At 37.0% G+C, this 25,581-nt stretch overlaps 3 protein-coding genes across 4 annotated transcripts in view; 2 read left to right on the forward strand and 1 right to left on the reverse strand.

Annotated features, from left to right (window-relative positions):
- Positions 1 to 1,519: 1,519 nt before the first annotated feature.
- LOC149836565 (clathrin coat assembly protein AP180-like) lies at positions 1,520 to 3,739 on the forward strand. The gene is made up of 2 exons (XM_090006947.1): positions 1,520 to 1,884; positions 3,517 to 3,739. Exons 1-2 carry the CDS (start codon positions 1,520 to 1,522, stop codon positions 3,737 to 3,739), a joined length of 588 nt encoding a protein of 195 aa, XP_089863073.1.
- Positions 3,740 to 5,249: 1,510 nt separating this feature from the next.
- LOC149836566 (mediator of RNA polymerase II transcription subunit 11) lies at positions 5,250 to 14,607 on the reverse strand. Its single transcript, XM_090007043.1, has 4 exons — positions 14,482 to 14,607; positions 8,330 to 8,439; positions 8,118 to 8,234; positions 5,250 to 5,728 (listed from the first exon to the last, which is right to left on the reverse strand). The coding sequence occupies exons 2-4, from the start codon at positions 8,417 to 8,419 to the stop codon at positions 5,552 to 5,554; spliced, it is 384 nt and encodes a 127-aa protein (XP_089863169.1). The 5' UTR covers positions 8,420 to 8,439; positions 14,482 to 14,607; the 3' UTR covers positions 5,250 to 5,551.
- Positions 14,608 to 15,323: 716 nt separating this feature from the next.
- Positions 15,324 to 25,581, forward strand: part of LOC149836567 (Transducin/WD40 repeat-like superfamily protein) — a 60,893-nt gene continuing 50,635 nt past the window's right edge. The window contains exons 1-3 of one of the 2 annotated variants that reach the window (XM_090005435.1): positions 15,324 to 15,502; positions 16,517 to 16,613; positions 17,132 to 17,193. In XM_090005435.1, the coding sequence (XP_089861561.1) occupies positions 15,410 to 15,502; positions 16,517 to 16,613; positions 17,132 to 17,193 (252 nt within the window). In that variant the 5' untranslated portion in view covers positions 15,324 to 15,409. The remainder of the gene's footprint in view (positions 15,503 to 16,516; positions 16,614 to 17,131; positions 17,194 to 25,581) is intronic. The other variant, XM_090005436.1, reaches the window with a different exon arrangement.

Here is a 25,581-nt window from a genome sequence, read left to right on the forward strand (position 1 = left end):
GTCTGAGATTGACACAGTTAAAACCAAATAAATAGAATATTGGATGTGTAATATGGATCCATTTGCATTTGAAATATATGATTTTGGATATAGATTTGGATCCTGAGTGATCCATAGTTTTATTTAAGTTTGTATGGAGATCCATTTTAATATGGATCGTGTTGGACTTGATAGATAACATCTTAAGTCGGATTTGGATATAGAATCCTACAAATCCAATAAATTTGGATATATATATATATATATATATATATATATATATATTAGTGGATCCGGTAAAGAATTTGAACTTAAAAATTCAAACTTGTGGTTTGATTAAAGCCTTAGAATTGGCTTATTATATTTGGCATATCCGAATGATAATGAAATAAATCTTATTGAATATGAATCTGGTGTTTACCCAAATTAGATTTGGATATAGAGATTTAAGCTTAACTTCATAATGAAGTCCAGCTAGTGTATACAAAACCTCGTGATGTCATAGCTTAATGTAAATATTGCTTAAATGCAATGCATTAAAAAAGTGAGATCTGAATTATAATTTTACACATGCATGTGAGGATATTTATTTGTATATGATGATAAATAATCATTATAAAGTATGCTCCCTATGGTATGCTTGTATGAATACATGAAAGAATATTTTCCATATTTTTAAAGCTTTTGTTTAAAATGCAACATGGTCAGTCACATATATAACTATTTTGATATACTAATCTAAAATGATCAGGTGGTGATCAACATGTGATAGTGCATATGGATAGTGGGAGTATTTGCTATGTTTGGCAAATCATGAATTTATGAATCAATAAAATTTATAGTATTTCATTTGTGGACATGATGATGTCCTATGGTATGGTCATGAAAAAGCCACAAGAACCCCATGACTATGTGAGACCCACATTATGATATATTCATTTTTTAGTTATGGACCGCATGACTTAGTATGCAGTAAATGGTAAATACTTGAAATAAACTAAAACACATGATAAAATCTATGACATGGTGAAAAATAACCTAATTTATGAATAGCCTCATAATAAGGATATATTATAAAGGAGAAATCCAACTAGCATATGTAAAACCTCATAATGTCATGAGTGCAATACATAATACACTGGTTATGATACAATGTGGGTGTTCGTCCCATATGACCAAGTGGAAGATGTTGGATCCTGGTACGGATCTAGTGTTGTCAAATATGTCTCACATGGAATCCAATGACCCACTTGAGTAGTGAGACATTAAGATGGGAACCACCAGGATAGTGGTGATTCTACTCCTCATTGGATTCTTAGCAAGTTTGAGAATCCAATGAAGTTGATTATGGCTGGGTAATGGCTATCCAGGGGAAGATAAATTCTCTAGCCCCTACTTCTGCAGGAGACCAACAAGAGCTCTCGATAATCACATCAAGGATTCCCCCTAAAGCAAGCAGTTAATCTCATCCATTCTCACTTCTTCTCTAGCCTTCACTGTGCACACCCCGATTTGAGATTCTACAACACTCAAGTCGCTAATGCTCATCCTGCGACTCTTGCAAGATGACAATCCTTCCTTCGCCCATGAGATCCTTGACGCCATGAAGCGTGGCTCCTGGCTCCTCAACCTCTCCAACTTCCATGATGACTCGAACTCAAGACGGTGGGACTACACTGCATTTTTTCGGACATTTGCGCTCTATGTCAACAAGAGGCTGGACTGCTCTTTGATGGGGAAGCTCAAGGGGAGGATGTGTACGAATGAGCGGCACTGGTCTAGAGAGAATTTTGAGCCCATCAGCTACATGAAGCCGACCGAGGTGCTCTATAAGATCTTGTATTGGCAGCGTTTGCTTGAGCGAATCCTAGCAACCAAACCAACTGGCCAGGCCAAGTACAGTAGGTTGGTGCAGTTCTTTTTCTAGATGTTTGGTTTTGTTTTTGGCCTTGTGAGCTTTCAATCACTCGATATGGAAAAAAAATTGAGGGAAGACCAGGTGCAATGTGATTTCACACTTTTGGTATGCTGGGATACAGCCTTGCAGCTGTGGGGCCGACAGCAGATGGTGGGTGATCAGGTGCATTAGCACAACCAAAGTGTGCGATCATATTGCACCTGATCCTAAAAAAAAGGCCAGTTTCTTCTCCAATGAGTAATTTTCTTAAAGTCCTAGACCAACTAGCAAGGATCCTAATTCCTGAATATAACATGGAGCCAACATGGTGCGGGTTGGTGAAGGACCATAAGCATATTTATCACTTGGTTGCCTGTTTTGATAGGAGGCCATGGGATATGCTATACTTCTCAACCACTTTCAATCAAGTCAAGTCACCAGCCCCAAGGGTGGTTGGCGTAGTGGGATAGAGCCTTGGCTGCTAGACAGACAGCCAAGGTTCGATTCTCATGGCAGAGGGGTTTTAGCCTCAGAGTTTTATGCTGCCGGCACGATGACCATAGGTATGGCAGGATGACCGAGCGCTATCAGGCCTCGTGCCGGGTGCAGTTTTTTCAGGTTATAAATTTTTTTTTAAAAAAAAGTCAAGTCACCGTGTTCCTATTGGCTGTCCAGTGTATGTAGGAAGCAGATCGCTGAACATGAGGGTTTTTGCTCATGCCGACATCGTGGCCATCCGATTTGCATTTTAAATAGATCAAAAGTCAACAAAACCACGTGGCATTCATCCAAAATGCAAATTGGATGGCCACGATGTCGGCATGAGCAAAAACGCTCATGTTCAGCATGACCTGATCTGCTTTCGTGTATGTAAATGGTGGATTTTAGACGAATGCCATCTCAGCTTAAAAGGTAAGCCACGTGGCATGCACCTACTGGTTGCTGCTTTTTTTAAGGACATTTTCATTTAAGGCCCAACTTTTTGTCCTAAATTTCAAAATTAGGTCTTCTTTTATGAATTTCCTTATATGGTGGATTTTAGACCAATGCCGTCTCAGCTTAAAAAGGACGCCACGTGGCATGCACATACGGTTGCTGATTTTTTAGGAGATTTTTCATTTAAAGCCCAACCATTTGGCCTTAATTTCAAAAATGGGTCTTCTTTTCTTATATGGGCGGTTTCCTGAAAACTGCCAAATCGAGGCCTAAGGTTAACCTCCAATGTCGTGGGAAACATGACTCATTTGAGAGTAGGTCTCTGTTTGGCAGTTTCTAGTAAACGAAGGCCCATATCAGGAAATTCAAAAACATGGGACCGTTTCTTGGGATTAAGGCCAAAAGGTTGGCCCCCTAGATGCAATTTTCCCACAGAATGAAAAGAAAAAAAACTTCATGCAGTATAGGAAGAATTCAGTACAGCAAGCAATTTGAGAAGTAGCATGGTTGAAAATAAATGACAAAATCCCACTGAATTACAACTGCTCTGCTAACATTCGATATGTAAGATTTAGCCAAGTTCTTTCTCCCTCTTGGTTGTTCCTTATCTACACATACTCCTGTTTCAGACAACCAATGTGATGCATAACTTTTACATGGTTTTGAACAAGTTGAGATAAGGTGGTGTTTTTTTTCAATCTTAGGTTGATTCAAATCTCACTGTACTCTGTGGTCCATGAGAGCTTTGATTTGTACCGCGACATATCAGATGGCCTAGCCATGCTGCATGACAGTTTCTATCAATTGCCACATCCTGCATGTCAGGATGCATTCGAGGCGTTTAACAGAGCAGCTCGGCAATTTGATGAGCTTGCGGACTTCTATGGACCGTCTAGGAGCATAGGCGTGGGAAGGACTTCAGAGTAACCAAGAGTGCAGAAGATCTCGGGAAAGATTCTAAGCACTCTCAAAAACTTCATAAAGGATCACAGAAATCAGTCTTCTTCGCCTTCACCACAAAATCAAGCCTCCTCGCAATTGTCATTACCGGCACCCAGGGCAAAAAAACCAACTCAAGAAGTTCAAACGAAGGATGAAACAGTTGCTAGTGAGAAGCAAGTGAAAAAGGAAGAAAGTGATGAGAGATCAATAAATATAAAGGAAACCAGCAGATCTAACAAAATGGCTAAGATTGTAATAGAGCAGGAGGAGGAGGAACAACAACAGCGAACAAGTTCCACCTCCATTATAGAATGGCTAACGGGTTCGATGCATTTCTTCTAAATAACCTCTATGATCAAGCTCTCATGTATAAAAATCACTACCAGAGCTACTACAATTACAAACCATTCTTGTGCAGCGGAAGCGAAAGCAGCATGGTAGTGCACACATCCTCACCCCTGCTCTCATTGCATCCTCACCCACCAACATTTTCAGCACAAAAGGGTGCCAATCATAGTGGCCAATCTAATTATCAACCGGGATCAGATCCATTCTCTGCATCGCTATCAATTAGTCCGGCACGATATGTGCAAATGTCTGATATGGCTGTCAAGAAGCAGCTTATGGTTCAGGAACAACAAATGTGGATGCAGTACCAAAAGGAGATCATTAGGAGGCATACTGTGTTGTGAGAACCGAGAATTCAATAGTTTAAAAGCTTAGCACAGATTGGGTTAACTCAGAATCCACACTCGGTTTTGTGAAGTCTAAGTTGCACTTGGGAACTCAATGGCCTAGGCAAGTGATGAGAATTTCCAAGTCATAAAGATTGTCATGCCATAGAGATTACAGGATCTTGTAGGGTGGGATTCATACACTCGAGTCAATTCATACACCGGAGTCAAGATAAACGCCGCACAAACAGAATGTGCAGCATTTGCTTTTGTCCAGTAATCACCAGTCGCACCCCAAGAGGTGTAACTTGAGCGCCCTGCGCTGACGTGTTATAACTCATCGCGTGGATGCTGGTTGTTCCATCCGATGCATGCACCACAGTGTGTTTCACACATGGGTCAGCATCTGGGCAGGAACCGGTCTGTCCCTGCCCAAGAGTGTCCTATGTATCAAACACGCCTGTAGGGGTCAAGTTTGTAACTAGCAGGACATTCTCTTATAGGACACAGTGCTCTCTCTCTCTCTCTCTTGTAAAAGTCGAATTTTGATAGATTTTGCTAATCACCCTCTTGGTTGCACCAGGACTTATAAATAACTGCGTGCCATTACCTTTCACCATCACTATACAACTATGCTAAAATTGTGGATGTCAAGCACAATAACAATATACACAAAAATAACCATCAAACAGTAACTTGACAATTTGAACTAGAATCGCAGCATCAATTTCTTTGGGTGCCAATATCAACGCAAAAAGGAAGATATATTGGTTTATCAAGTTAGGCTGGTTTTGCTTGTTAAATGATCCACGAAAACTTGATTTTAGTGTTTACAATTCAAAGTTCCATCTCAAGCATAAATTTTGGGCAATTGATGCACTAAATCAGCTTTGCCACATCAATCAGTCGAATACCTATAAGCCTCTCTCTCTCTCTTATAAATAAATACATTTTAGAAGCATATGCAATGGTTTTTGTTTCTCATAAAAGTTGAACAGAAGTTTTATAAGTGACAACGGAAGTGGAAGCTTCATCCTACAATATCTTGGTTAACAAACACAAGCTCGTGCATGGCCTTTGAAGAATCGTCAGTTTCTAAACTAGAATTGCCTCAGAAGAAACTTCAGTTTCCTTCATTGTACTGGTTGATGGTCTGTTTCATCTCATCCAATTTGTCTATTACCAGCTCCAGCTTACGGCAGGAAATCTCATTAGAAATCCTTGAACTGTAATCACATTGTTCAAATGGGCGATACTCACAAGCACTCTTTATCTCCTCCCGAAGAGTCACCTGAATGTCCTGTTTCCATGGTTTCGTTCAGAGTTACCATCTCGCAAATCACCAAGAAAGTTGCCAAACAATCAATTGAATTCAGAAATTATGGAAGCTTGTTACAAGAAAATCTTTTGCAAAGGGGTCGTTTGTTTCACCCAATTTACATATGAAAATGAGGGTTTAAGCATGAAACCCTCCATTTTCGTATGCAGACGAAACAAACATGCCAACTCCATTTTCCTGTAGGGCCCACAGTCATCATGAGCTTCTTTTGAGGTTGACCATACATTTACTATGTAAATCCATACACACCACTCCCCTTGTGAATGGATTTACCTATGCATTTTGTCACACATGGGATGGCCTTCCTGTCATGGGATCCCTTTCCCATGGAGTCTTTTCTTATTAGTGTGAATGAAACAAACGACCCCTAAGAGAAAAGCTTGTGGGCATAAGAACAGCAGATCTGAGAATCAAAATGACCAGCTTGGCAGAACCCTAGAATATTTAGCTTAAGGGCCAGGTTCGTCATAGCCTAAAGTTGAAGAAACTGGCTTCACTAATAGCCATATGTTTCCATTTTCACTTTCATATCAGAACCCCCCTTTGTCCTTCCAAAAAGAGTATACAACAGCCATATTCCAATATTATACAGCTCTGTTGTGGTAAAATGAGATAAAACTATTGATAATCTTTTCATGTGATAGGTGCATGCTATCCTTCTATTATTCGTCAATGATATGATCATGTAAAGGATGAGGTTTTATAAAAGTTGAAGAGGATTGATTTTAGGTGCCTCACCTCGACTTTTGTGTATCCATTGGAAGGATAAACTATTTTCTAGATGCAGTTTGAATTGAATTATGTTATTTTAGCTTTATCAAACTATTGAGACTGCAAAATAATTAAATAGCAACAAATTTAGAGAATCTAATTTTTCTACGACAGTGAAACATCTTATTTGAACCTATGTAGATCTGAGTTGGTCACTCCAAGTATGTCATGAATCAGCTCTACCCTACGTCACCTGGGTACGGGTGCGGGTGCGGGTACGGGTATGGGTACGGGTACGACGCGGCAATTCCAAAAAATGTGGGTACAGGGACACGGGTAAATATATACTGAAAAATATATATATTATATATCTAACATATATACTGAAAATATATATTATATATCTAAAATATATATTATTTATTGAAAATATAATATATATAATATAATATAGGACACGGCAAATGCCGTGTCCAGGTACCAGTACCCGTGTTGACACGTGTCGACATGGGTACGGCACCCTAAGTGCCGTGTCGCGGTAACATAGGTTCTACCATGTTTTCACCCTTGTAAATTTGTCTGCTGCAGTTGTAATTCAACTTTAAGTGTTATCATTTATTGCCAACAGATAATAAAAGTTGCGCTGCAAATTACTACTAGTCTTCAAATTTATGACAGACTGAGGAAATCTATAACCGATTTTGTGTGTGTTTTATCATACTATATTGCTTCTTTGCCATGCCATATTCTTTGTTTAACAAATTTTTTCATGAATATGCCATGCCATGATCACTTTCCACTATTCCAGTATTTGGTACTACCTTTGGTATATTACAAATTTGAGCAGTTAAGAAACCTTATTTGTTCAAGACAGATTTACATTATCTTACAACCAGCCAGGGAATTTATGATTTTCTTATCAAATGCAAAATAAGCTTTTCAAGGCATCTGCATTTCATTCTCTTGCATTTAGCTCTCTAACTCTATTCTGTTTCATCTTTCCTAACCTAAATTAGAAAAGTACTCACCTCTAAGAGAATCCACTCTATTCTAAAGTCTGCACGTTTCTCAATATTCATCATATCTATCATAGTTTTCTGTTGGCTTCCCCGCTTGTATTATCCAATGGAGGTATAGAGAACATGCAGATCCCGGACCACTAAAATAGTCTTTGCTGTTTGTCTCTCAGTACATGTAAAGGGTCAGCTGATCTACATGCATGCATGGGGGATATTGACACTTAAAATTTCATATATGCTACAAGTCGTCGAAACACTCAAACAGAGGATTTTAGTACTTTAGCCACTAATGCAGAAATATTCCCGACAAATAGTTTTCCATACTAACAATAGCAAACTAAAGTATGAACCTGAATTCTGCTTCCTGAAGTGGGAATCAAATATGCAATAGAGACTGCCTGAATTGTAGAAATCATAAGCAGTTATTTAATCTTATGGTATAAATATGATCAATCATGTACATCATATCATACCCAAGAACAATACAAAATCTTACTTTCTATCAGCTATAATAATTGCAGTTAGATCATGTAATCTTTACAGGGTGGTATATAGTAAAAATAAAATTCACATACAAACAGGCATATTCTAGCATTATATTATAGGTGTAAACTGTAAACCTTGATGGACTGCATGAAGTCCAGACAATGACTATTGAGCACATCCATCCTAGGACCAGTTGCATTTGACAGTTCCTCCATTACACCTCCAGCAAGTTCAAGAACATGAACAATTTTCTGAAAACCAAAAGCTTTTGAAGTATAAGAACAAGCAGGATAAAAAATTACTAACATTTCATGGTAATAGAGCACCAAATGGTTCCACAAAATACCTTCTCAACATGATGAAGCCGCTGCAATGAGGTATTTTGAGCATTTTCTGCACTGGTTGGGTTCATATTACCACCAAACGAGCTGGCCATAAATATCAATTCTTTTTATTCTGCAGCACATTTCAGCATAAGAATGAGATATGCATGCTTCAAATGACCAACAATTCTTGAATACAATTGTGAATTGATTGGTCCTGCTAAGAGGATGATGAGTTTGCTTTTCAATTTGTCTTATGTCTTCACGCTAGAGGATTAAGCAGAACTTTTTCACTAAATGGCATCAATTAGGATGTGTTTGAATATCCAAATGCGAATGAAAAAAAAAAGATATTGCATTGACTTTGTGCAATTCCATCAAACACTTTCTTTGTATTATCTCTGTTGTCGGACAAGAGAATAATAATCATAGTTACCAGGATACAAAACACATCGGTAAGTGATGCGTAAAGTGGTAGTGGGGAGGCGAGCAGGTTAAAAATACATGCAGTATGAAACTTGAAACGTTTAGGAAGCATTAGAAAAATGAATAATAAGCAAGAATGGAAGCGAATGTGAAACGAAAATGAAAGCGACAAGGAAGTGATGCGAAAAGCAGTAGTGGGGAAGCGAGCAATTCAAAAATGCATGAACTATGAAGCTTGAAACATTTAGGAAGCATTAAGAAAACGATTAAGAGGCAAGATTGGAAGAGAATGTGAAAAGAAAATGAAAGCGGCAAGGAAGCGATGGGTAAAGCGATAGTGGGAATGCGAGCAGTTTAAGAATGCATGAAGTATGAAGCTTGAAACATTTACGAAGTGTTAAGAAATCAATTACCAATACAGAGTTCTCTCCAAGTCTCCAAAAGAGCCTAAACTAAAGGTGCAGATAAAATAAAAGGCAATCAAAACAGAAAAATAAACAGATAAACAAAAGTCATATGAGGTTCCATAACAGTGTCATGGTTCTTTCTGTTATTGTTCATCTTGTTGTTATTGATTGAGGTGTTCCTAATGTGGAGGCGCAGAGGAACCATTATCACCATTTGTGTTGTTGTGTTGAGGAGGAGAATGGACGATGGGTTTTGTGGGAGTTTGGGTCTACCCTGTTCCTTCTAAGTTTCTTGTTGAGATGGGTGTTCCAATATTTTTTGATCTCGTTGCAATGAGAGACCAAGGATGGGTTCCTCCTCTTCCTAATCAATATTCCCTTGCTCTACACTTGCTCTGAGGTAATTCATCCATCTCAACAAACCTGGGAGAGAGAGATGAACTATTGGTACCTGAGAGAAGGAGTCACTGAACTCGCTCGTTGTTGGTATTAGTCTCGCCAAAAAATGAAGGATAGGCTCTAAAGTTCTTTGATGTGGTGTGCCATATTAGAGAGAGAGAGAGAGAGACAGAGAGAGAGAGAGAGAGAGAGAGAGAGAGAGAGAGAGAGAGAGAGAGATGGTGGAACCATGTAGCCAATGTCGGTCAGTCGAAGGTAGATTGCCAGCAAGATACAAGGAGATGGAAGAGGGCAAAGAGTTGTGGTTGCCGAGTGTTTGCCGGTTTATACTTTCGTTCCCTTTTGTTGAACTTTAAAGATTAAAATGAAAAACCAAAAAAATGAGACAATTCACTACTTTTATCATTATCTCAGGATATTACCTCGTTTTAAGTTTAACCAACTAAAAAGAAAATCTTATTGCCCCGATATCTTCAGATCGTTTTTATCATTTTGTCAATATATTGTAGTTTCGTGAATTAAAAAAAGGAACGTGAATATTTGCCACAGTGCTCCTACGTTCGGTGTAAACACAAAGACACGGGAGGATACGGATACGCGACACCGATTTGAGAAATTTTTTAAAAATAGGACATGAGGACATGTGTATATATATGGAAAAGTGGTAGCTACCTACCACTTTTTTGGCTTACCGTGAGCAAATGAGCATTTTCATGTTTTTCACAAATCTGACCCTGTAAATGTATTCGGCATGGTCGATTTTTAAATAATATAAAAAACTATCTATGTGTTGGAATTGTTTGATCCAAGAGCTGATTCCCATAGAGTCAAGCACATAGATCATATTTGTATGGCCAGATTGAATAAAAACATGGAAACACCCTTCAAAAGCTTTGGTAGGCTGGTGGTAGGCCAGAAAAGTGGTAGCCAGCTACTACCTACTATATATATATATATATGAATAATGATAAGGTGCTCCCGGAGCACATAGAAGCTTTAGATTTTCAAATTTCTTGAACTTCTTTTGTTGATCAAACCCTATAGATATGATCTAAGCATTATTTAGTAGAAAGCAATTTTTAGATCATGTGATTATAGCATACATGTATGTTTTTTAAGACCTTTAAGAATCAATGGCTCACAATGTATCAAATTTTCATGACTTAAAAAATCCTAATTTTATGTCCAAAAACATGTTCCAAAGCATGATTCCTATCAAATAAACTATGTTGAGTACATCCATAAGGTTAGATTGAGAAGATACAACCTACAACTATGATTTCTAGTATGTGGGAGTAGGTGCGCTCCTAGAGCACCATAGCATTACCCATATATATATATATATATATATATATATATATATATATATATATATATATATATATATATATATATATATATATATATATATATTGGCTACTAATGAAGGTAAGGCACTAATGAGTAGAAATCACTCTTTTCTTCAAAAAAAATTTGATTTTTTTGTAAGATCAAATATTATGGAATATATATATATTGCAAACTAGTCAAAAAATTCTAAATTTCTAACTTATCATGCATTAATCTTAACAATCATCAACTAACAAGTAAAAATTAAGCAACAAAGCAAGTAAGCAACAAAAAATTCAAATTTACAAACACAAATTTAATAGATATTTGGAAAGCTCCATCACGCCATCGCCATTCACCTAAAGTCAAAACCCCCCAAAAAACAAAAACCTAGCTGGAACTACCCATTTAGCTTCTGCAATCAACACAGTCCACACTAAATAACTAACCCCCCCCCCCCCCACTCCCCCAAAAAAACATCAAAACCTAGGGTTAGGGGTTCTTTTTCATTTGTGAAGCATCAAACCTTCCTCCTCCTCCTCCTTTTCGGTCCTCTCCTCACTCCTCCCAGACAGAATCTGAGACTAAGAGTCCCAAAGAGACTGATAAAGAGGGACTGCCCTCTTGGGGCAACCCTCCTCCCCCTTTTTGATCTTTCGCCAATGAGAGAGAGAGAGGTACCTGGTTGTACACTAAGTCGCCCAATTCCGTCGTCGGCTCACCGTAGTGGTGAGCAAAGGAAAGGCGCAAGTCAGCGAGTCACAATGCAAGAGAGAGGGGAGAGGAATAAGGGGGTAGAGTTTTAGTCGAAACCAGAGTTACTGAAAGCGCCATACTATATGGGGAAGTGCGCTTCCCCGAAGCGCGAAACGTGCGAAAAAGTGCAAAAAAAAAAAATAGGAAGCGTGCTTCCCACTCGCTTCCCCTTATTTTTTTCATTTTTTTGTGTTTTTTTTTTTTACTTTTTTTCTGTTTTCGCTTCCCCCTTGCTTCCTAGATCGCTTCTTGTTCGCTTTCGAGACGATTCCTGGTTCATTTATAAGTTGTCTCGCACTTCCCGCTACTTAAAATTTTGGAAGTGCCTCGATTCCTGCTTCCTGAATCGCTTCCCGCTCCCGCTTCCCTGACTGGCAACTCTAGTTGAAACCAGCATCCCCCCTTTTTCTCTTTTTTTTAAGCTTAAAAAAGGGTCAGAATTGACCCTGGGAGGCTTGACATGTTGTTGGCCGAGTCCGATTCCATAAAAAATGTGTCAATCACATGTCACAGTCATAACTGTGTCGTATCACGTGCTCACGCGTGTCAGGCATGACACTGGACTATTTTAATGTGTCCCTGTGACATAGAATACAGGTTTGAGATCCCTCTACAGAGTCGGACAATGGAAGGCTCATGCTAAATGAACTTTACCAGTTTATCCCATGACTTGGATGCTTTCCACAATACCAGATCCGTTACAAGGTCAATTCGGATTGGCTTTGGTTCAACATAAATTGATATCAACTCCTCATATTTTGGTAACCTAAACTCCATTAGCAACAACTTACCGATCATTTTTTGGCCTACACTATCTCAAGTTTTGGATCAAACTAATCCATTGATGTAGATGGTTCATGAGTGAAAATTGAGTTATTTGGATCTTCAGAGATTGATAGGATAACTGCTAGTTTTCGTATATGAGATATCTATTATAGTCATTATGAATATATTTGTTCAAAGGAACCAATGTTGAACTTGTTGGGTTTTTAGCTATTCATGCAAGGGTTGGTGGCCGAACAGCTATTGAGAAGTTGTTTTATGAAATGTCTGAAATGTCAACACAGAAACAAATGATTTATTTATCACCAACTAGAGATGAATACTATATAGTGGTGTCAAAAAATTCATTGGGGTTGAAACAAGGTATTCAGGAAGAAGAAGTTGGTCAAGCCCAATACCATAAAAAATTCTCGATTATTGTATAGAAACATATTCAACTTTGAGACATTGATCCTTTTTAATATTTTTCATTGGAGCTTCTCTTTATCCTTTTATCAAACACAATGATGTAATTGGATTTTCTTGGTATATTTAAATTTTCATATATGACAACATAAAAAATATATAATATAAATATTAATAGCCTTATAATATCATAACAAAAATGACCTTTTTTTAGAGAAGAAAAATGACCTTTTTGAAAAAACATCACATTTTATATCAATCATTGAAAATCTCGCGATTAAAATCGCTTTTCAAAATAACTCAATTGACCCCATAAAAGCACAGATACTGATTTGGTGAAAAAGATTAAGGCTTCGTTTGTTTTACCCATTTTACATATGAAAATGGGGGTTTATGTATGAAACCCCCCATTTCATATGCAGGTGAAACAAACATGCCAACTCCATTTTTCTGTGGGACCCACAGTCAACAAGGGTTTCTTTTCACGTTGACCATGCATTCAATACATGAATACATTCTCACTACCCCCTTTATGAATGGATTTACATATGGATTTTGTCACACATGGGATGGCATTTCCATCATGGGATGCCCATAGTGACAAAAGTTTAAAACGGCATGTTCTCAATTATGAATTTCTCGTGAGATTTTCAAAGATTTTATTTTTCTTGAGTTTTTATTGGAAAAAACGGTGGAAAATTAAATAATTTCTCAAAAAAATCAAACAAATTTTAAAAACAAAATTAACAAATTGATTACACAATTAAATTTTACATGTTAAGAAAAAATAAAATATATTTTCAATTCCAATATCATATTTAAGAAGTATCAACTATCAACCATCAACCATCAAACATCAAATAACAACCATCAAAATGACAGTGGGCAAAGATGCAAGTATACTTGCCGCAAGCCAACGAAATGACAGTGGGTAAAGATGCATCTTCGTAGGAGTTTCACTGTAATTACAGATAGGTGATAATCCTATCAACAAGCAGTACATCATGGCATGAGGAAGTATCATTTTCAACAAGAAAAAAAGGAAAAACGATGAAAAGAAATGACCAAAATCTTAGAACAAAACCTACACAAATTAGAAGCAAAATAGGAAGCAACCATTCACAATTTTGAAAGCCCCATTTACGCTATATATATAGAGAGAGAGAAACATCCTGTCCCATTCATGCAAGTCTTCCACAAAACTTTTGCAAGTGGTTGAGTATTTTCAAATTGGAAACTATGGTTGCAACTAGCATGGCAAGAGCCACCTACATTTACCCAAAACCTGTCATAACTCTTCTTCATGTTATGTAAATTTTCACAACTCATCTTGTTTTTGTGGACAAGTAGGTGCATCAAAAAATCGTTTTTCTGCATAAAAATATCACCCAAATCATCCCACTTTTTTGGAAAAGAAAACAAACTCTAACAATAGCAAGAAAATCACCAATGTTTTCGTTCATATCATATCCTTCTAGGCAAAACTAAAACTGGTCATGAACTGAAGATCCATAAAGGGCGAAGGGCCCATCACTCTCATACTAAGCAACAACTTAACGAGATAATGCTTTGTTTCTGGTGGTTCTTCAAAGAATCAATGGCAGTAATAACAGAGAGAGAGAGAGAGAGAGAGAGAGAGAGAGAGAGAGAGAGAGAGAATTGGGACTTACCGGTCAGTTACCGCACCACTGCCACCCTCCGACGCCTCACGAAGCCACGCTACACCGGAAAACCTCACCGCCAGCCGCTAGGGTTCCGTCGTTGAGAGGCACAGAAAGGAGAAAGGAGAAAGGAGAAAGGAGAAAGGAGAAAGGAGAAAGGAGAAAGGAGAAGGGGAAAGGCAAAGTCGGGCAGGGAGGAGGGGGGGCGCAGGGTCTCTCGTTAAAAAAAAAAAGACGCACAAAGCAAAAGGCAAAAGTTAATTTAGCGATAATTTAAAAATAGTGAGATATTTTCGTGATAAATAGTCACAAAAGTTAATTTTGCGATAAATTCAATTTCTCGTGAAAATAATGAAGTTCTTATCGTTTCTTGAATTTCTCTCCATTTTTTCGTGAAAAAATCATATTTCTCGCGATATTTATCACAATGGGGATGCCTTTCCTTGTTGGTGGGAATGAATCCAACGAAGTCTTTTCGTGTAAAAAGAAAATACAAATGGATTTAAGCTTGATCCAGATCTATACCAGAATCCAAACTAAAATGCTGATCCAAATCTGTTTTGAACGCTAGCAAATCCAAATATGTTTTTAATGCTAGCAAATCCAAATCAGATCCGAATGCACGCTCGGACCTTATTTTGAGGATCCGAACCAGGAACTAACATGTCGGATTTGGATCAAATATTAGACTATATCCGATCCCTTTGCAGCCATACTCATTGCTACTTCTCACGTAGTCTTCGTCCGGGTCGGACGATTGGAGGACTCGAGGGACTAGAGGATCCGAAAAAATCACCAGCGCGCCAGAAAACGGGTATAAAAGGAGGGAGCGGCCCGCTCAATACGCCCGGCTTCGGAGTTTCGAAGAAGTAGAGCGAGAGCGCGCCAGAGAGTGAAGGGCGATCGGCGATCGGCGATCGGCGATCGGCGATCGGCGATGAAGCCCAGGCGATTGAGGGGCCACAAGGACACCGTCCTCTGCTGCGTCGCTTCCCGCGCTCGGCCCGGAGTCGTCGTCTCCTCCGGCGATGTATTTTCCCCATTCTTTCCTTCCTCTTGTTTCTTTTTTCCCCGAGCAGAGACAGCTCCGTCGCTGTAAATTAGGGTTTCGCAATTCAATCCTCCAGCTCGAAATCCGAAGTCGATAGGCTTTCTTTCTTCTTCTTTGTAATTCAGTTTTCTATTCGTATTTGTGTGTGTGGATTTCTGCACGTTTCTACGGGAATGCGGCAGATTATCATGGTGATTAGATTGGACTTCTCTCTCTTTCTTTTTCCTCTCTTGATTTTACCTTCGGTTCGATTATTGTTATTTTCTCGAGAACGTGAGTTTTTTAAGGGATATTTGTAATAGCAATATCCTCTCCTGCTTCTAATGATTGCTATTTTTTTATAATTTTAATTATTTACTTGTCGATTGGAAATTGTTCGCTGGTTGTAGATCGTGATCACGAAATCTAAAACAATAACATGGAATCATCGATTGCTATAGTTATGTTGGAGGAAGTTTTAGGTCAATAGAAAAAGGGAAAGGAATTTGGTAAAATTGGACTGAAAGGCGTTTATTTTGTGAGATGATTGTCGATGATGGCATGTTCTTGCACATTAAGCAAACTTAACAGTGAAGCCACATGATTACTGAACATGAACACCCTATTGAGAAGCGCAGGCATCCTAAAATGCTTAACTCAACTCCAATTTTGCCCAATTTTTCCTCTTAAGTGGTTCCTTCTTAACTGACTTATTTTGGTTTTCCAACTTACTACTTGCTCACTGGACTGTTAACTTACGATGCACCAAGTTGATTCTTCCGGTGTGAATCACGTGATCCGTATCAGTAACCTTGTTTTGCCTTTCTGCATTGTAATCTGTTAAAATGATACCAAAATTTAGATATTCTACATGGATTTCTGTTCCATTATATATTTATTCTTAATCATTAAATTGATGAGCATCGTGATGCAATCTGGATATATAAGTTTCTTTATTTCTAATTGGTTTTTTGTATTCAATCAGCTTAATTTAAGGCCTTTTGATGAGCACAGGATGGTCACATTTGCTGTTTTGATTTGCGTTGCAAAGATGTTCTTCTTACTATGGATGTGGGAGAGGAACCTGTTTCATCCATATGCTTTAAACCAGGTAAACACGGCATTTGGTGCCAGATTTATGTTTTATTGGGATTTTCATGTGCGCACACCACACGACATTCCTTTATAGAGTGAGGTCCTTTACTTTTGCCATGTAAATTTTAAAATAAAAGGAATAATAGTTCTAGATATTCTTCAAATTTTGTGTCTCCTTAAGGCAGCTTTTGTAATTGTGGGCATGGGTGAGAAAAATAGTGCATGGTCGTGGTTTGTCATCAACATTGAAGTCAACGACAAGTAGTTTCTGTTTATTACCTTCTCCAAATTCTGATAGAAATGCTGTAGGGGCTATACTTCATCACGAACTCCAAGATTGAAGCAGATGGCACCCACTTCTCTTTATATTATACTCTATAATTTCATGCATGTTTGCCCTCTCATTTCTCCTACATTCATGTGTGCATGCTTGTGTGTGTCATCATTGTTTCTGATCAATAATTTTGAAGACAAAGAAGACTACTATCACTAGTAAAAGTGATCATTGTTGCTACTCCTTTTTTATTTTTTCAGGGAACGAAGATGTTGTCTATGCCTCATTCGGGACTGAAGTGAAGTCTTTTGATTTAAATATGGTACTTTTCAATTAGTTCTCTAAATTGTTGTTTATGATTTTAGATCCGAAAGCAAGTTTCAAATCAGTAGATCTAAGAAGGATAAAAATTATGTGGACTCAAAGAATGGATGGGTTCGTTATCAAAGAACGCAATATTTTGTGACCAAGATTCATATACAGTGGAGGAAGATGAGAAGACATAAGAAGGGGCTGCAATACACAATTCCCAATGTGGGAAATTGTGTGGTATACTTCATTTATATTAAAACAATTACAAAATATAAGTTACAAATATGCCCATATTTAACACATTATATTACACTTAATATAAAGGGCAATATAGGGAAAGAATAAATAATAAAATACATCAATTGAATCAATTGAATCATGCCTAACCTATGTCACATAGGTGCGGGTGCGGATGCGGCACTTTAAAAAAACTTGGGTGCGGGGAGGATATATATAATTTTTAACAGTTTTAAGTTAACACTATGTGTATTTCTGTGCATTTATGTATTTATATATATATAATATAGATAAAAATGGACTTGATTAGGGTTAACTGAATCTACTTTTGGATAGAAATGGACCTCAGTGTGGTTGACTTCAACTAACACAAAGGAAGTTGTGTCCAAATGTCGCACTCGCCTGCGTGCAGGTGCGACGCAGGTGCGGTGCCCTATTCGAAGAGTCTATGTGCCTAACAGTTCAGATATGGATCTGATTCAAGATACAAATCTACAATCATTATCTCTCAATAGCCTCCCTCAAGTTGTACATGGTAATCACCATGGACAACTTGGATTTCAAGTACCCGAATCTTTGTTTATTCAATCCTTTCGTAAAAGATTTGTTGTTTGATTCTCTGAACCAACAAACTTTGCTTCAAGTTCCCCATCTTCAATCTTACTTCTAATAAAATGTTGATCGATTTCTATGTGCTTAGTTCTTCCATGATGAATGGGATTCACTGGAATTCTAATGGCACTTTTGTTATCACAAAATAACACAGATCTGGGGATCTTCTCATCGAAATCATGTAATAAATTTCTTATCCATACTAATTCTGAGGAAGCAGCCATCAGGACTTGATACGTTGTGTTGGTACCAGAGTTACTGGAAGCTATCTTAGATAGGTGGGAAGCTTGCTTCCCGGAAACTCTCTTCGGAAGCGCGATACTCCTCACTTCCGAAACTTGATGAGAACCTCGATTTCCCCACGCTTCTCCTATGCTTTCTACACACTTCATTTATTCTTATTATATGTTCTCTTACTCAACTTTTCATGCTTTTTATGTGTTTTCTCTGACTCTTCTCACTCACTTCCATGTGCTTTCGCTAAATTGGTAGTCATTATTTTTAGATTTTGTTAAAATTTTAATTCTTACACTAAAAAATCATGAAATTTAATACTAGTCACTTTTATTTTAGTTTTTATTTGTGTTTTGTTTTGATTTTCATTCAATTCTTATATTTCTTTTTTTATTCCTCGCGTCCCGCTTCCTATATATTTTAAAATGCATCGCTTCTCGCTTTCGCTTCCGCTTCCTAGTCTGGCAACCTTGGTTGGTACTTGATCGTGTTGCAATGCTTTGCTTGCGGCTAGACCAAGAAACTAGATTATACCAAACAAAAACACAATAACCTGAATGATCTCTCATCCGGGTCGTCTGCCTGGTCAACATTTGAAAACACCATAATGGGGAGAATATCTTCTCCTTATGACCTTTTCTGATAATGTAATTCATTTCCTAGTGTCCCTTTTTGATACCTCAAAATTCTATTCACCGCTTTCGCATGACTAGTTTTTTGTTTATGCATGAATTGAAACACCTTATTCACTACATAAACTACATATGACCGTGTAAATGTGAAATATTGCAACATCCTCACTATGCTTCGATATTCAGTCGGATCATCACACAACTCTCTATCACTCGCATTTGAGTATCTGATGTATCGGAACATGTGTTAGCAAGGGTTTGCAATCACTCATACGTGTCTTACGCAAGAGACCAGTTGTATATTTATATTGAGTTAAAGTCAATCCATCTTTCTTCCTGTCGATTTCAATAGCCAAGAAATGCTTTAACTAACCAAGATCCTCCATTTTAAAGTGTTTACTTACCACATCATTTATTTCTTTAATGTGCTTTTTTGAGCTGCCTCTAACAATAATGTCATCAACATAAATTAGTAGAATAGTCATGTACCATTTATCTTTATGAATAAATAGCGACTTATCAAGTTCTCAAATCAGGAACGAAAGGCTTGCTTCAATCCATATATGGATCTTTTCAATTTACACACATACTGACTTGGATCTTTTTCATTGTAACCTGGTGGTTGTTCCATATAAACTTTTTCTTAAGATCACCATGCAAAAATGCATTTTTAACGCCGCATAATATGATCCTTATGGTTCCCATCTTCACCAGTGGACTAAAAGTTTCTTCGTAATCCATACCTACCCTCTTGGGCAAGGTTGTCTCTGTCTGTGGGATTCTTCCATGGGTGGACTCCCACTAGTAGAGAACTGAGCAAATTGATTCCTTGAACTAGTTTCCTTGAGAAACCGGGCTACAGGTCAGTACTGACTGATAAAACCCAGTTTTAGCGGGTTTGGGTCTGATTTCATCCCTAAGCTTATCGGTTTTAGCCCATTTGGATCCTTTACAGTGTCCAAACTTTCTAGATTGTGTCCAACCTCCCATTTTTGTCTCAAATTTGGTCCAATACCCATCTTTTTCTGCCCTACTACATATTTTATGCTATACTATTTTGGATCCAAATCCAACCCATAACCTATCGTAACTAGAGTTGCTGGAAGCTTCTTAGGTAGGTGGGAAGCTCGCTTCCCTGTAACTCGCTTCGGAAGCGCGATACTCCTCGCTTTCGAAACTTCATGAGAATCTCAATTTCCCCACGCTTCTTCTATGCTTCTCACACGCATGGTCTATGCTTCCTATATGCTTTTCTCACGTTTCTTTTCATGTTTTTTATGTATTTCCTCTCATGCTTACACTCACTTCCCATATACTTTCTCTAAATTGGTAACCATCAGTGTTAGATTTTAACAAAAAATTAACTCTTTTATTGAAAAATCATGAAATATAAGAATCATCAATTTTATTTTAGTTTTTTTTATTTCTTGTTTGATTCCTATTTAGTTACCATATTGCTTCATTTTTTATTCATATTTTGCTTTCAAATTGATACTTTGTTTCCCGCTTCCTTATAAATTTTAAAATGCCTCACTTATCGCTTATGCTTCCCGTATCGTTTCTCGCTTCCGCTTCCTAGTTTGGCAACCTTGATCAGAAGTGCCCTATTCTGGCCCAAAGCCTTCACTTGCCACTTCTAACCTAGTTTTAAATTTAGGCTAGCTCTAAAACCCCTCTAATCCGAACATGTTTGACACATACCCTTACCTAAAGCCCTTATTAGAACCCATTATCTTTATCTTTGACCCAATTTTGATCCCAACCCATCCAAAGTTAACCCATTTGAACCCAAATGTCATCATATACCTGCCTATACTCATCCACACCTATCCACTACAACGCTTGAAGTGCCCATTTGATCCAGGTGGCACAAACTTGTACTTGATCAAACATAATTGGATCATGGAGCACTTAAAGTTGGATCTCTCTATCTTGGCTCATATACTCCAAGCGGATCCATTTGGAATTGTTTTACACCATCCACCTAGGAGCAGTAGGATCCTAATGTTCTCTATGTGGATCAACAAACCGGAACCTACCATTAGAATCGGACCCAATCTCATTGAAACTAGGTTTTGTGGGTTCATATTGACCTATTAGCCTGGGTTCTTGAGGGATTTGGTTTGTCTGGTTCCTGCTACCTATGTCACATAGGTGTGGATGCGGCGATGCGGCACTTTAAAAAACTTAGGTGCGGGAGGGTATATATATATATAATTTTTAACATTAACAGTAACACTAATGAAATAAAAAACAATTATCATAATATCATCAATTCTATTCTTCATCATAAAAAGTTAAAAACTAACACCACAATTAAATCAACCTAAATATATTATAGAAACAATCAAATAAGTAAAGCAGAAAAAAGTAAATTATACATTGTACTAATAAAAGAAGCAAACAATGCATAATTACATACCAAAAGTATATCCTACACCTATGTCACAGGGATTCGGCTAGCAGGGTGTCGCACCCACGTGGATTATACCCGCAGGTGCGGGTGCGGCACCGGGTGCGGTCAACTCGACCCTGGGTGCGGTCAACGCACCCATGGTCATTTTGGTCCAATTTTTCAGACTTAAAAAAAATGCCAAGAAAATATTTTTTGCCCTATATGTCACAGGGATTCTCCAACTAGGTGCCGCACCCGATGCGGTCAACCTGACCCTAGGTGCAGTCAACGTACCTAGGGTCATATATATATAATTTTTTATATTTTTGCCGCACCCCCGCACCCGGGTTTTTTGGAAGTGTCGCATCCCCGCACCCGCACCCGCACTCGCACCCATGTGACATAGTCCTACACAATGTATATGACGATAAGATAATGAATCCTAATAATTTTCTGCTTCATCATCAAATGCATCATAAGAAGGAAGACTAGGCTCAGATTAGTCCATGTTTGTAATGTTGAAATCATGCTCTCCCTCTAAGTCACACTCTTTTGGATTTACATCCCAAAATTTGGATGATCCTTATCTACATTACAAACTTAATTTAAAAATATTAAATACAAGTATATTTAAATAAATAAACTAAGAAATAGTTAAATAACTAAGAGAGCAATTAGTACATGTATTCATCATTGGTTCACAAAAGTAGTTGAAGATTAAAATGAACATATACTAAATCATCTGCACGCTCGCCGGTTAGTTTGTTTTTCTTTATGTTGTGGATTTGAGAATATGTGTTCCAATTTCTTTCACAATAGGATGAACTAGCAAGTTGAAATAACAATCTCAATGCAAGACATTGGAAAAAAGGTGTTTCTGATCCAAATGTTGACCATCATGTGATATGATCTATATTCTTCTCCTCTCTTGCTAGTAATGTCTGTCCATATAATCTCGAAGATGGAAATTTTTCAAACTCTTGTTTGACTTGATTTAGAATATGTGATTCTGGATAAAGTCTTGTCATTAACATATTTTTATACCTTGATAGCTCTCGGTTTAAATTTGAAGGGACACAACTAACATCATTTTTCTACCACTTTTTTTGTATAATATTTTGGATTGAGATAATGTGTCGTGCAATGCAAATGAGTGTTGCTTGTAATGAAGTATGCGAAAAGGTAAAGAATGCTAAAAAGCATTCACTATGTCCCTGTGATCATTGCAAAATTTTTTCTCTGGTTTCTCTCTTTTTCCTTCTCTTTTTCTTTCTAGCCTCTATTCCCTTTTTGAAGGGGAATAAAAGATAGGAAAGAAGAGAGAATAAGAAAAGAAAGAAGAGAGAGGAACTCTTTTACAAAGGTCTCACTTGACCTTAATTTTGAAAATGTTTTGAAATTACTCGCCTCCGTTTTGAAAATTTGTGGAAAAATAGAGAGACGGGATTCACTCGTCGGTACGAGGTTCGACTGTTCATGACGCCTTTATCCGGGGTAATCGAACCAAGAATCGAATTTATGCCTTTTTGCTTTGCCTAAATATTGTCTAAGAATTTATTCTAAGTCTAAAAATGCACAAAGAATCATGCTTGTGCAATGTAAATGCAGAATGTATGCTTTTGAGAAAAATAGTTTAGAAATTTTGGGATTTTTTAAGTGATTTTGAAATAAATTTGATAATGGAGTGAAGAAATGATTCAAAGATTTGAAATTGGTTTGAGAAAGCTAGATTTTGAATACAACTCAGAATTTGAAAGAGATCTGGAAGAAGAGACTTGAAATTCCAAGTCTTGGAATAATCAGAGACTTGAAAAATAAATCTTGAATTTGAAGAAATGAAGAAAATGGGAGATTTTGAAACTGAGATAGAATTTTTGAAGTAAAAATGAATTTTCAAAGTCAGGATGAACTTTGAATTTGATTTTGAATCTAGAATTTGAATTTGAGATGGAATTTTGAAAGGGAGTTGAATTCCGGATTTAAAGTCTGAAATTAGAATGGATTTTGGATCTAGGTGGAATTTGAAAATAGAATCAGATTTAGAATCTGGATTTCAAAATGGATTTAAGTCCGAAATTTGTAATCCTAAATGGAATTGGATTTGAAGTCTGGAATCCAAGACGGAGTTGAATCCGAAATTTGGAATCCTAAATGGAATTGGATCCGAAGTCTGGAATCCAAGATGGAATTGAATCTGAAATCTGGAATCCTAAATGGAATTGGATCCGAATTCTGGAATCCAAGATGGAATTGGATTTTAAATCTGAAATCCGATATGAATTGGATTTTGCAATTTGGAATCTATGATGAGATTGGTTTTGAAAATCTGAATGGGACTTTGAAGATGGATCTGGATTTTGGAAATCCAGATTTGAATTTAAAAGTGGGCTTTAAACTTAGGGAAAATCGAATTTTGAGATTCAGAATCAATCTCAAAACCTTGATTTTGAATTGAGAATCAAGACTCAATCTTTAGATGGAAACTTTGGAGATTTCGGAAAGAATAAAGAATAAATTTGATGTTAAACTTGAATCAGCAGATGAATTTGGGATTTCAAAGTTAATATAAACTTTGAAATTTGATTTAAGATGTTAAATTGAATTTAAAATTGAATCCTAAAAATGAATTTGAAATTTTAAAGTTAAATTGAACTTTGAAATTTGATTTGAATTGGAAATTGAATTTTGAAGATAAAAAAAAATGAATTTGAAATTTCAAAGTCAAATTGGACTTTTGAAATTGAAGTTTTGAAATAATATAGAATTTGAAAATAGAATGAAAAATTTGAATTTATAAGAATAGAAGATTGATTTGAGAGGTGAAGAAACTATTTGAAGGATTATCTCAGAATCACTTGAATTTTGAAATGATATGAAAAGAATTTTGAAAATATGTAATTCTATCCTAAATGATGAATGAAAAGGATTTAAAATCGTGTTTTTGAAAATCATATTTCATTCTTTAAATGAATTGAAATAAGATTGAAGATATAATACATTTCTGACTATAGTCATAAAATGTATTATATAATAATCTATATTTAAATTCAGGTGAAGAATAAAACATATTTTGGTGCCTTTATAGAGTTTAAAATGAAATTAACTCTCAATATATTCTCACTATAGTCATTGATATATATATTTTGAGTTAATTTTAAGTTAAACCCTGATAAAGGAAGAACAAATTTAAAAATATGATGATTTTTGAAAAGGGACCCAGTGTGGATCCAATGTTATTCCATAAAAGATGAAAATCCCAAGTTTTGTTCACACCCTGACTATGGCCTTTGATGCAAATCGTCAACTTAGGATTTAATCGCCTTTTATTAGAATGGTGCACGTGTCATTCGTGTTCCTATTCGTGAATTTGTGAAAATAAAAAGCAAAATGGTACGAAACAAACAAATTTATGCTCATACATTCTATTCTAATGCTGGAAATGTAAGGAATTCTTATTATGATCTAGCTATTACAATTCTGAAATTGAAATTGAAGTTACAATTTCTAAACTGAGAAAGAAATAACGTCATCTATATACTTCCTGCAAAATGGAGGTAGCCATAAAGCAAAAATGCAAAAGAATGTGATGGAAGATATCGAGAAAAGTCCAAAATGTCATGCTTATGTTAGATGGAAAATATGCCTATAAATGCATTCACCTAAATGGATATAGAAATGCTATGGAAATATATGGGGCAGTGCAATGAGGTATAGGTAAGTGGGAAGGTGAGGTTGCAAGGTGAGGTTGCAGTAGATGGGTAGTGGAAGTATGAGTGTGATGCACAATTAACCGAATGTATCCCCTTTGTTCATGGTGATGCAGAACAGTAAAATATAGTTAGTGGGAATGCACACATAGGGTATACACATTCAATGAATGGGCCCACACATGAGCAACATATTTATGAGATGCTGTGGGAATAGTAATTGGGAATGGGTAATATACTACTACAGGGAGCAAGAATACAGGTCAGTGCAGCTGGGTGCATACATACAGGTAAAGATGGTATGGAGGCGAAAGTGCTGCTATATGTAGAATGAAGGGTATAGTATAGTGCATTAGGTTGAAGTGGTAAAGCGCAATGAATGCCCAACAAAAAGACTCTATCAGCAGCAGCAGACCCCTTTTCTGATTGAGTGGCCACCCATCGCCAAGTGCTTTGATATTCCGAACAGTGAAACCCCGCTCATTATCAACGCAGCAACTCCACTAGGCAGAACAACAAAACAAGTGCAGAATCCACCTCTTCTGAGTACGTGTTATCATCTGTATTTGGTGCCAACTTCA

Source organism: Nuphar pumila, chromosome 5 (genome assembly GCF_984573655.1).
Source record: "Nuphar pumila chromosome 5, dmNupPumi1.hap1.1, whole genome shotgun sequence".
Classification (NCBI taxonomy): domain Eukaryota; kingdom Viridiplantae; phylum Streptophyta; class Magnoliopsida; order Nymphaeales; family Nymphaeaceae; genus Nuphar; species Nuphar pumila.

Excerpts from the sequence above, each read along its gene's own strand:
- LOC149836565 (XM_090006947.1), top strand. The coding sequence starts at position 1,520 with ATGCTCATCCTGCGACTCTTGCAAGATGACAATCCTTCCTTCGCCCAT. Across the intron at positions 1,885-3,516 it reads GGCCAGGCCAAGTACAGTAG|GTTGATTCAAATCTCACTGT; the intron begins GTTGGTGCAGTT and ends TTTCAATCTTAG.
- LOC149836566 (XM_090007043.1), bottom strand. The coding sequence starts at position 8,419 with ATGGCCAGCTCGTTTGGTGGTAATATGAACCCAACCAGTGCAGAAAAT. Across the intron at positions 8,235-8,329 it reads GGCTTCATCATGTTGAGAAG|AAAATTGTTCATGTTCTTGA; the intron begins GTATTTTGTGGA and ends TTTGGTTTTCAG. Across the intron at positions 5,729-8,117 it reads ACTTCATGCAGTCCATCAAG|GACATTCAGGTGACTCTTCG; the intron begins GTTTACAGTTTA and ends CCATGGAAACAG.